Genomic DNA, 12,895 nt, shown 5'->3' on the forward strand with positions numbered 1-12,895 from the left:
TAAAATCTTAGTTGCCTATTGTCTACAGGAGAGAGTTGAATCTCCTTAGTGGAGCATGTAAGACCCTTACATGGGCTCTGAAAGTAACTTTCCTCCCTGACTCTCCTCTTGGGAGACCATGCTTTCTCTCCCAGATTCTGGATTCTTCATCCACAATGAGGTCCCAGTACTCAAATGTCTAGCTTCTCTCCTTGCAGTCAGGATGCCACGTTGATCCCATCTGTTTTAGCTGCACATCAGATTACTTAACAGAAAAATTTAAGGATCCTAAAGTTAGCAGCTTGCTTTTACTGATGAGCAGGAATTTTGCCCTGAATCTGTCTTTTGTGTACTATGTGTATATACATTTCCTTATCCAGGTGATTTAGGCTCAACTGAAGAAAACTCAAAGCACTTAACTTTATCACCTTAGTCTAGAGTCTAAGCCTGGACACAGCCTGCCCTACCTCTTCAGAGTCAGAGGCATATCACAAACAGAATATATGAATACATGCCTAATCCACATCATATCTGCCCAACTGATTCAATTTAATTCAGCAAATACTTATTATACCCCTATGACATCCAGGCCCAGTCCAAGGTGCTAGGGATATAGATATAGACACAGCAGTTCTCTCAAGAAGCACATTAGGTAGTTGAAGGAGACCAACATACAGACACACATTTTCAATACAAAGAAGAATATGGGAGCCACAGAAGGGCTGTCTTTTTTAAAAAAATTTTTTATTTATTATTTGACTGCACTGGGTCTTCACTGCTGCATGTGGATTTTCTCTAGTGTGGAAAATGGGGGCTACTCCTTAGGTGCAGTGTCTGGGCTTCTCACTGCGGTGGCTTCTCCTGTTGTGGAGCACGGGCTCTAGAATGCACGGTCTCAGTAGTTGTGGTGCATGGGCTTAGTTGCCCCGCAGCATGTGGAGTTTTCCTGGAGCAGGGATTGAACCTGTGTCCCCTGCATTGGTGGGCTGATTCTTTACACTGAGCCACCAGGGAAGTTTGAAAGGGTTATGTTGAGAGTCAAGGAAGACTCCTTGGAGGAAGTGTCACTTAGAGCAGTTGATATATGAATAAGTAGATGACTACAAGGCATGGTCTTGAAATTAAATTCTTTAAGTTTCCTGTATGAATTCTGCTGAGCTTCCCTGGTGACTCAGTGGTAAAGTCTTAACCACTGGACTGCTGGGGAAATCCCTCCTCATCCTTAAATTGGAGAATTCTTCTATAGTTGACCCTTGAACAACTCATGGGGCTTACCTGGTGGCTCAGCTGGTAAAAAAACTCACCTGTCAATGCAGGAGACATAAGAGACGTGGGTTTGATCCCTGGGTCAGGAAGATCCCCTAGAGAAAAAAATGGCAACTTGCTTCAGTATTCTTGCTTGGAGAATTTCATGGACAGAGGAGCCTGGTGGGCTACAGTTCATGAGGTAGAAAGGAGTCCTACACAACTGAGTGAGCATACACACGCGTGCACACACACACACACACACATATTCACAGTTCCTTGGCATCTGAGGATTCCATCAACCACCAGCTATGTAGTCCTGTAGTATTTATGTTGAAAAATACTTGCATCGTAGTGAATCTGTGCAGTTTAAACCCATGCTGTTCCAGGATCAATTGTAGTTCTTGCCTCATAGGCCTGTTGCAAAGATCAAAAAGATAGTGCACAAAACATTTAGAAGTGGATCTGGAGGACATTCATCACAAGTTAGCTATTGTTACTTGTAATGCACTGTTATCCTTGTAGATGTTTAAGAAGCTTGCCATGAGTGAAACCAGCTCATGCAGGCTTGTCTCAGTATCCAGTCCCATGAGGGAGTCCGGTGTTCTTTGCCCCATTTACCTCTCTTCTCTCCATAGTTTGGTCTGGTTACCTCCTGAACAGATGGATCCTAATATGTCTCTTGATAGTCCTTGTATTGTCCTTTGTCTATAGCCTGGAGACTGCAGTAATGCCTTGTGGCTTATTTTAAGCCCAGCCAGGAAGTCAATGTTCCAACTCCTTGCTGGGCTGACTTCCTGGCTTTCCTAATGCAATTTCTGAGCCTGTCGTGGTCAGCTGTCCCTAGACCAGGACATGGATGTTCAGAAATGTTTGCTGAAAGGTTTCCAGAGGCAATTAGGCATGCACAAGAATTGAATGAACACGTTCTCATTGACATGCTGTCTATTATCTGTGAGCTGGTGTTGAATGGTGATTTGTCAGAGATTTTAGAATCACAAAGACTTAGGCTTGATTCCTCATCCTGATTCTTATGACCTTCAGCAAAATACCTAACCTCTTTGTGCCTGTTTCTCAGTTATAAAAATGAGAATAATTATATCGTTTTCATAGGGTTATTGTGAGGATTAAATGAGACAGTAAAGCACCTAGCGTGTTTTGGAACATGGTAAATAGTTGGTGAGTGAAGTGAAAGTGTTAGTCTCTCAGTTGTGTCTGACTCTGTGACCCCACGGACTATAGCCCGCCAGTCTCCTCTGTCCTTGGGATTCCCCAGGCAAGAATACTGGAGTGGGTAGCTGTTCCCTTCTTCAGGGCATCTTCCCCACCCAGGGATCGAACCCAGACCTCCCACATCGCAGGCAGATTCTTTTAAACAGATAGTTAAAAAATTTTTGCTCCTTTCCGAAAAACTGTGAGGTTGAAGATGTAACAAAAGTCAAAATACCTGGCAGGAGATATGCCCAGACACAAGGTCTGGAATATCTAAATACTTGAAGTGCAAGACAAACTAGGTTTTCTTCAGTGAAGAAGTAAAGGAGAGTTAAATAGTGATAGATAACACTTACAATTTAAAAAAATATGTATTCATTTATTTGGCTGCACCGGGTTGCGATTGTGGCATGCAGGATCTTTAGCTGCAGCATATGGGATTTAGTTCCCTGACCAAGGCCCAGGCCCCCTGCACTGGGAGCACAGTCTCAGCCACTGGACCATCAGGGAAGTCCTTAACTTAAGCCTTAAACTTAAGGTTTAATGAAGATGAAAACTGACTTTTAATAGAGACCCAGTTCATGGTATTCTGTAATTTGCTCTGTTGACCCCTTTGTTCTACTCTAGTCTTAGCTTACTTACCCAAGTTGTTCAGTCTATAGGAAGACAGAGAAATGAGATCAGAGATTGCATAGATCAAATGGAATACTCACTTTTATTATTGGTTACAGCTGCTCAAAAGACTCTTTATGGAGATCATCTTGTAAGAGAGGAACAGGGTGCCCAACTAGCTCATAGTTCTTTTAATGCAAAATTTTACCTTCAGTATATTTGGCAATACAACTTATGAACCACTTTATTCCCCTTGCCATACACTCAAGTGTCCTAGGGCATACGTATTAGTTTTCTATTGAATTCTGAGCAAGCTTGACTGGATTTTTTGCTCAAGACTTTTAAGACCAAAGTAAGAATGTTCACTGGACTGGGCTCTTACTTTGAGCGTCTGGGGAAGAATCTATTCCCAAGCTCATTTAAGTTGTTGACAGAATCAAAATTCTTGAGTTTATAGATCTGAAGTCCCTGTTTCCTTTGCTGACTGTTAGTCTGAGGTCACTCTCAGCGCCTCAAGGCTTTTTTCAGGTCCTTGCCAAGTGGCCCCAACCATCTTTAAAACTGGCAATGGCCCATGAGAGCCTTTCTGTGCTTTGAATCTCTTTGACTTCTGCTACCAGCTAAAGAAACTCTATTTTTAAAGGGCTCATGTGATTACCTGGATAATCTCCCTACCTTAAGATCAGCTGATTAGTAACCCTTCATTACGTCAGCAAGAGCCCTTCAAAACAGTACCTAGATTAGTGTTTGAATGGGTAACCAAGGGCAGAATCTTGGGCATTGATCTTAGAATTCTGCTTACCAGAGCATAGCCACGGCCCCCTGAAAAACTATATGTCAAATTTCTGAACCTTTGATCTTTAAGAGTATTGAAAAGCTATAGCCTCAGATTTTCCAGCCTCTTGTAAAAGAAGCAATATGCATCCAAGCCCTATACGTATTCATACAAGAAAAGGAACCAAAACAGTCAAAAGTGTTGCTATCTAACCTAAGGAATCCATCCTTCTGCAAATTTTCTATATGAACTATGTAAAAAGCAAATCTTTTCCAACTGTAAGTATGCTGCATTTGTTGACAATTTGTTGACACTGAGTTTATTTACCCAAATTTCTGTCTTTGAGAAGTTAATGATCTGCCTGGGAAGATCGACAGATAAATAACTAATTGTGATCTATGAGTTAAGTGCTATAATAGAGCCATGTAAAAGTACACACTTCTTGGAACTGAAGACATTTTTTTCACAACTTAAGAATTATTTTGATTAAACATTAAAAAGACAATAAAGTCAGATTTCCTTCATCATAGCATATTATATAGGATATAGTGTCAAATGATAAAAGTATTATTTAAAATAATATACTCATTAATATAAAATAGAAATAAATTTAAATTTAATTTAAATAAAAAAGAAAAAAGCCTCTATTATGCCTATACATAGATACATTATGCCTATACATATAGAACATTTGGGAAAAACTTCACACGTTCTATTTGGATTGGTTCTTTTGAATCATGAAGTTTGTCTGATAAGTGGTGGGGTCTGTGAATGATGACTGAAGAAGGGGCCTACTCAAATTCAATGCATTATTTCTATCACAGTTTGGGATATCTTGAAGACCATCCATTTCATTCAAGAGATTTTTGCAGGAATAAAATTTCTGGTAGCAAAGGCTATCACTATCCATAGAACTAATATTTAGTTTTCAACTTATATTTTTAAAGAATAGGAGTTAGTTTTTCAATATCTAGGGCCTTGTACCTCATTCACTGGAATTGAAGACAGTTTTTTTTTTTTTTTTGAAGACAGTTTTGATTGTCTTCCAACAGTTTTTTGGGACATTGAGAATATCTTATCAAATGTACATTGATTGACAATAGAGTATATTTATCACTGGGATTTAGGCTTCCCTAGTGACTCAGACAGTACAGCATCTGCCCTCAATGCAGGAGACCTGGGTTTGATCCCTGGGTCAGGAAGATCCCCTGGAGAAGGAAATGGCAACCCACTCCAGTACCCTTGCCTGGAAAATCCCACGGATGGAGGAGCCTGGTATGCTACAGTCCATGGGGTTACAAAGAGTTGGACACGATTGAGTGACTTCACTTTTCACTTCATCACCAGGATTACTTAGTAACTCTTCTCTAAATCAAAGTTAGAGTCAAACTTTTTGTGAAAAGTCTAACTTTATTTGGATCCACTTAGCCATTCCTAAGTCAACAACTGTGGCTCAGATGGTAAAGAGTCTGCCTGCAATGCAGGAGACCTGGGTTCCATTCCTGGGTTGGGAAGATCCCCTTGAGAAGGGAATGGTTATCTACTTCAGTATTCTTGCCTGGTGAATTCCATGGACAGAGGAGTCTGACAGGACACATGTCAGACACGACAGGTTACAAAGAGTCAGACATGACTGAGCGACTTTCACTTTCACTTTAGTCATTCATCAAGCATGAATCTGTCATCAGTTCCAGCTCTGAAAGTTCTCTGTCCTTTTCTGAGAAATTAGCTAAATTAACACATCTGCAATAACAATTATGGTACTTTCCCATTGACTTCTCTACCTGGCAGCTGGCTAGTTTCTTTTATACTGATTGTAAGGCTATCTGATTTCAGAAGTATTCAAATGTGAAAAAAATTGGGACTTATTTTTTTTTTTTTTTGAAGACATGCAGTTTTTAAGTGCTATGGGAAATAAACAAGGAAGTGATTAATTTTGCTTGGGGAAGAGGTGACATTTGAGTTGAGTCTGGGAAGTTGAGCAGGAGTTTCCCAGGCAGATAAGAGGCTAAAAACTATCTGAGGCCAAGAGAAATCTCTATTATGGTGTTTATCTGAACCTATTCTGTTAATATTGCTCCACTCCCATGAGTCTATAAATGCCTTGAGGTCATGAACCAATTCTGTCTCCAAAACAGCCCATTAGCTCATTTTTTGGGGGGACATTTAATTATTGTTTACTTATTCTTTTCATATTTACTAACTTTATTCATATATATACTTACCGAAAAAATGTTATGAGTAGCTTGTTGTAGAACCTTTGGTAAGTACAGAGAGGCAAATAAATCCTGCACAAATCTGCTGTAATTCCCCATTTGGAGAAACCACTGTTACTATATTGCTTCAGGCCTTTTTAAAAAATTCATATATACATCTATATCTATCTACCTATACTTTTAAAGCAAAAGTGATATGTCTATTAGTTCATAATGTTATTTTTACTTAACCATCATATTAAAAATATTTGGTCACTATTTGCCTACCATTAAAGGAAATAATGTCAACTCATAGTTTTCTACTCTTAATTGACTTGATCTCATGACCCCAGCTGATTGAACTAAAGGCTTGGCATCTGATCCAAGGACAGCCCACCTCTAGATGGTCAGAGACATGCTCATGGGGTGAAAAGACGAGCTGGGCCAATCAGATGTCCCTGGATCATAGAATTGGGGAACTGACATCCTCAGTGGAGCTGATGGTGTAAGGATGCCACGGCCTTGCATCAAATAGAGGCTAGAGTTGTGAGGGAGCAGAAAAAATTAGAATGGAGGAAGCTGGTGGTCAGAGAGAGGAGGGTAGAACAGACCTGGGGCAAAACCCTGAGATGCCCAGGAGGACAGAGCCATGCCGTCAGGCTTCTGTTAGTCTTATTTTTTATTTTTTTTGCTCTAGTGTTCTAGTCTATGCATGTTTATTATAAATACTTCCCTTTCAGTCTTCTTTCCTCTAAATATAACAAAGTGGGTTTTTTGAGTTCCCTGGTGGTCCAGTGGTTAGGACTCAGTGCTTCCACGGCAAGGGGCATGGATTCAATCCCTTGGTAGCGGGGGGTGGGGGGGTGGGAGGGGGTGGGGTACTAAAATCCCACGTGACATGAGGCAAGGCCAAAAACAAGAAACAAAGAAAAAAACAATGGGCATCTATTTCTTCAAGTCTGACCAGAACCATAAGTCATTACTTACGGCTGTATAGCATTCCATTGTGTGGGGCTGCCGTTGCTGAGCAAAAACCAAGCAAACAAAAACAACCCAGTGAGGGCATTTCAGATGCTTCCAATAAGCATCTTCAGCATCAAATTTTTTCATGTTAAAAAATAACTTTGCTACAATATATTCCAAGAAGTGAAATTCCTTGTTTGAAGGATGGCTGTGTAACCACAAAGTTGGACTTCAGAAATATTGTATCAGTGTACAGCCCAATGAGCAGTGCATGAGAAAGGTTGCTTTTTCACCCTCTTGCCAATAGGATCAATTAGGTACTGATGAACCTGTTTGCAGGGCAGGAAAAGAGATGCAGCCTTGTGGACACAGCAGAGGAAGAAGATGGTGGGACGAATTGAGAGAGTGGCATTGAAACATACAACCATGTGCAAAATAGATAGCTAGTGGAAAGTTGTATAACACAGGGAGCTCAACCTGGTGCTATGTGACAACTTAGAGGGGTGCAATAGGATAACGGGTGGAACGGAGGTTCAAGGGGGAGGGGACATATGTATACTTATGGCGGGCTCACACTGTTTTATGGCAGAAACAAACACAACACTGTAAAGCAATTATCCTCCAATTAATATAAATTTTAAAAAAGGAAAAGGTTGGTACTCTGATGTCAGTTATGACCATAATGTGCATTTCTTTGAACTTGCTTTCATTGAGCAGGCATGTGGATTCTGTCATTAAACAGACCTGAACTTGAGTTCCAGTTATGCCTGTTGCTGTGTGGCTTCAGTTGAATTACTTAGTTCTCCATTTTCTCATCTTTAAATTGTTGAGATACTATTTCTTTGTTAGGATTATTATAAGGTTCAGATGACAAAATAAATATAAAATACAAAGTCCAGTAAAGCCTCAGTACATTTCATTTATTATACTTAAGAATGACAATTTGTGACAATTAGATAAAGCTATTTTAGATATTTGACACTCGGTGAGATATGAGCTTAAATATTTAATACCTGTTGGAACTGTATGGCTCAAAACTTCCCTGGTGGTCCAGTGATTGAGACTTCTCCTTCCAATGCAGAGGGTGTGGGATCCATCCGTGATGGGAGAGTTAAGATCCTGTATGCCTCGGGGCCAAAAAAAAAGCAAAACATAAAACAGAAGCAATATTGTAACAAATTCAATACAGACTTTAAAAATGGTCCACATCAAAAACATCTTTTAAAAAAGTGACTTTGTTTTGAAAAGCTTGAGAAAGAACTAATTTCTGAATTAGTAACAAATTAAACCTTTGGCCATTTTTTTTTAATGGAGGTGTTCTATACTTATAGGTTATCAAGTATATCACTTTAATATTTTAAAGGAAGAATGGGTAAAACGAAAGTTGCTACAGCAAAAAGCCTGGGTCAGGTTGTGAAGTGGCTTATTTGGCATGCTAAGGAACTTGGGCCATATCCTGAAGAAAGTATTAGGAAAAGACCATAATAAGGAAGAATACGACCGCATTTGTAGTTTAGAAAGAATAAGCAAGTCACTGCAGGGACTTTGCTGGCAGAGTGGAGAACAGAGATGATGTAATCACAGTGGAGACAGAGACAAAAGCAAGATACTTCAGAAATAATACCAACTGCACATAAGACATGAGACAAGGAGCCTGGTGTGTCCCTAACTGAACTGAGCACTACTAACAGCGGTTATTCCCTGAAGTTTGGATTTGCTGGACTGTAGTAGATTTCCCAGTGATCACTGGGATCTTCTGTGAAACTTAGATGTAATATTGTGAACTCTTTTCAAATATGAGTTTTCAACATCCTGAGCAATTTCGTTCTGTGTTTCTGCAAATATAATTCCTATCTGTCTGGAAAGGTAGTTTAATATGGAGGAGTTATATACTGGATCGTTGTAAGAGAAGAAAAAACTATCGTGATTTTATTTTGTGGATTGTGTCCTCAAATTTCAGAACTAAATTGTAATGTTTATTTAAACTAAAGCATATCTGTGTTCAGAGCATGAGTTCTCTTAATGGAAGGTCACAACGGCTACCAGAGCTTGTGATAGTGCCCAGAGCTGCTGGCTGGATTTCAAGCAGGAGCCCCACTATCTGTGGACTAGCCTTTATACTAGATTTATCTTTTAAATCAGGCACCCAAATAGTTAATATTTTCAATAAGTCTTCAAAAAAGAGAGATTGAGTCCTTGGGACTGGATTTTTAAATTATATTTCATAAATCCAGATAATCTTATAGTTATCCTATATCAGACTTTTTGTCAATTAACAGTGCCTAATTCTACCAATGTAGGAGATACCCCCTAGGATCCTGGGTGGGGAAGATCCCCTGGAGGAGGAAATGGAAACTCACTCCAGTACTTTTGCCTGGAGAATTCCATGGACAGAGGAACCTGGTAGGCTACAGTCCATAGGGTCACAAAGAGTCGGACAAGACTGAGCGACTGGGCATACACAATAGGGGTTATAACAGGAGCAGGGTCAGGGTTCGACCCGTTAAAGTTTCTGCGGGATTCATAGGTTAAAATGTCCACTGAAGTGAAGTCACTCAGTCGTGTCCGACTCTTTGTGACCCCATGGATGGTAACCTACCAGGCTGCGCGGTCTATGGGATTTTCCAGGCAAGAATACTGGAGTGGGCTGCCATTTCCTTCTCCAGGGGATCTTCCCAACCCAGGGATCGAACCCGGATCTCCTGCATTGCAGACAGACGCTTTACCGTCTGAGTCACATTACACAGCTGAAAATACTGAACTGGGGCTTCTAGGAAGTCTGGTCTGAGATACATATTTACGACTCTTCAGCAATTTAAGGTGAACGTGCATAAAGTTATTCAGAAAAAAGTGGGCAAGGGAAAAAACGGAAGAGTGCTGAGGCCAGAATTCCGTTGCATACCAATATTGTAAGGGTAGGCCACAAGTTGCAAGGAGAGGAGGCACTCCTAAAAAGGTAAAGAGTCCCCTAAAAAGAAGAACTTGCAAAAAACAGTGACAATGAATCTAGCGGGAAGGAAATCTGGACAAACACAACTCTCCTGCTTTAGCATCCACTTCTCAGACACTAGAGGGGTTAAGCAGTTCAACTCCGGCGACAGCTGGCGAATCTGGGAGAAGACTTTTCTCGACTGCCAGTCTGTGCGGCCACTTAGGGCACTCTGGGTCCTGCATGTGTCCACAGGAACACACTGGGCCACTTCAAAGGAGGCCTTCCTTGAGCCCTTTGGTGCAGAAGAGTTTGGTTAGGCGGGAAGGGGAACGGAAGATGCCCACGTTTTTTATGTCAGGCTACAGACACTGGCGGCATTTTGATAAGTGGCGCGGATAGGGCGGCGGCCGGGGAGGGCAAAGATCCAGGGCCGGGGCGGGTCTTCTCCTTCCAGAAGACCTGCCAGCGAGAAGGGTTGGCGGGCAGGCTCCGCCTTCTTCCTTCCGCCTCCAGAGGGCGTTTGGGGTGCAGGGAGGGGCCGGGGGCGGGGCCGGGAGGCACAGGCCCTGCCTCCTTCCGCCCTCTCCTGTCGGCGCGGCAGGGCGGGGACGCTGGGGCGGGGTCCGCGGGTGGGGCCGGCGCGGGGCGGAGCCTCGGGGACCAGGGCAGCCCGCGCACTGTGCAGTAGCTGCCGCCGCCGCCGCCCGCGCCTGCAAGGTCTCGCCGCTTCCTGAGCAGAGACCCGGGCTCGGCCGCCATGTCCTCCACGGACGAGGTTGACGGACTAGGCGTGGCTCGGCCGCACTATGGCTGTGAGTGTGGGCTCCGCGGCGCGGGGGTCCCGGGGCGGGCTCGCCGTCCCCCGGGCGCCGTTTTCCCGGGGGGCTGGCCTGGCGGGTGGGACAGGGCGGCTGTGGGCCGTGCGGACCCGGAAGAGCCGGTGCGACGGGGTGGCGGGTGGCGAGGCCCCCAGCCCGCGCCCCCTCGGTGTCCGAGGCGGCGGGGAGGACTCCGGCCGCCTCCACGCCTGGTCCCGGGCGCTGCGGCCGGAGGGCCCCACCCAGCGCCTCCCGCCGCCCAGCTCGACCGAGATTGGGGAGACGGCCTAGGGTGAGGTGGCAGGAGGACGGTGCAGGGCGTGTCCCGGGAACCGGAGCCCCGAGACGCGGGCTCTGCTGGGGCTTCGCGGGAAGGCGCTGCCAGAGCGCTGCCTGCGGGTACATCCAGGGTCCAGACCTGCCCGGCCCCAGGCTAGCTGAGAGGTGCGGCCCTGGGCAAGTCACTTCAGCTTTCTCGGGCTTAGTTCCCTCGACAGGATTTCAAAAGTGAAGACACAAAAAAGAAAAAAAGAAACATACCTCTGACTTCCTCATTTTCCGAATCTCATTTTCTGTCCCTGTCCTGGGACATCACTAAACTGCAGGTGGAATAAGTTACCGCTGGCCAAAGGAGGGCCTTTTGGAGTCTTGAGGTTTCCGATTTTATTTGATATTCTGAGAATAGTGTTTTAGGCTAATTTCACTCGACAGTTCTGTGCCAGGTATTACGTCAAATCTGTGACATTAAAGCTGAGTAAGACCAGACCCTGCTTTCAAAGAACGTTTTAATTAGGGAGGCAGACAGGTGTAACTATCTAATGATAATAAGTAGGGATAGAGATAAAGGTGTCATGTGAACCAACCAGGCTTAAAAGGTAATGTGGATGAAGAAGAGGGGTTTAGGGAAGGCAGTAGGAACACAGATGGGACATTTGAACAGAGCCTTGCAGGATGCCGTGCAGTTTGACAGGGCAGGGTGGGGCAAGACATGAGGGTGAAGCGGAAGAGAGTGAACTAAGTTATGGAAGAGAAGAGCACTGTGTGTGTTGGCTCCTGAGTTGTGTGGAGTACACAGTAGTGTGGGGGGAAGAGTTACCAAAAGTAGTTGCGGCTAAATTGGGAAAGGCATTGAATGCCAACCCCAGCACTTAGGCATTTTTTCTGTTTCCTGGATGCCCATAAAGAAAGCAGGTTGCTTTGAAGTTAATCTTCGGGGCTTTTGAAACAGACCACCTGGGTTTGAATATAGGCTCCATCATTTATTAGCCTTGGGGCAAAGATCACCCAGGCTCAGTTTCCTCATTTGTAAAACATTTGATAATCACAGGGTTGTTGTGGGGCTTCCATGGGAGAATGCATGTAAAATGCACAGTACAGTTACTGCCACTTAGGTCTCAGTGACTGCTGGCTTCATTGATTAATAAAAAAGTGAAAAAGCACTAAGTGCTCTGGATTGAGAGTCTGGCAGATAGATTAGCACAAATTTGGACCAAAATCTCAAGTCATATAGTACATGTGCAGAATATTGGGGGCTTCCCAGGTTGCTCATCAGTAAAGAGTCCACCTGCCAATGTAGGAGACATGGGTTCGATCCCTGGGTCAGGAAGATCCCCTGGAGAAGGAAATGGCAACCCACTTAAGTATTATTGCCTGGAGAATCCCATGGACAGAGGAGGCTGGTGGGCTACAGTTCCTGAGGTTGAAAGAGGGACAAGAGGGACAACTTAGCAACTGAACAACTGTAACAACTGTACAATATGTTATTGTATTTAAAAGTAAAATAACATAATATTGTACTTTTAAATAGATACTAAGATGAATATATAACAGTTGAAAAATGGTTCCTATCTAAGGAAAGTCATTATAGTCCACCTGGCTATCCACACGTTACCCTAACTCTCCAGGTGACCAGCAGGAATTTGATGCTGTGGCATTCTTTGATAGCTCAGGAAGGGTTACAGATTCTTGCGCTTACATTCTTTCTTTCATGTTTTAGCTGTCCTGGATAATGAGAGACTTACTGCAGAGGAGATGGATGAGAGGAGACGTCAGAATGTGGCCTACGAATACCTTTGTCATTTGGAAGAAGCAAAGAGGTAAAGATTGGCTGGAGAGAAGATTGGGAGAAAGGAGCTGATACTGTGTGAACAAAGATAAAGATCTC

At 43.4% G+C, this 12,895-nt stretch overlaps 1 protein-coding gene across 1 annotated transcript in view; it reads left to right on the forward strand.

Moving 5' to 3' along the window:
- Window positions 1-10,549: 10,549 nt before the first annotated feature.
- IQGAP1 (IQ motif containing GTPase activating protein 1) overlaps window positions 10,550-12,895 on the forward strand; it is a 105,661-nt gene continuing 103,315 nt past the window's right edge. Inside the window, exons 1-2 of the mRNA XM_040257475.1 lie at window positions 10,550-10,725; window positions 12,728-12,827. Coding sequence (XP_040113409.1) covers window positions 10,671-10,725; window positions 12,728-12,827 — 155 coding nt within the window. The 5' untranslated portion in view covers window positions 10,550-10,670. The remainder of the gene's footprint in view (window positions 10,726-12,727; window positions 12,828-12,895) is intronic.

Source organism: Oryx dammah, unplaced genomic scaffold (genome assembly GCF_014754425.2).
Source record: "Oryx dammah isolate SB20612 unplaced genomic scaffold, SCBI_Odam_1.1 HiC_scaffold_16, whole genome shotgun sequence".
Classification (NCBI taxonomy): domain Eukaryota; kingdom Metazoa; phylum Chordata; class Mammalia; order Artiodactyla; family Bovidae; genus Oryx; species Oryx dammah.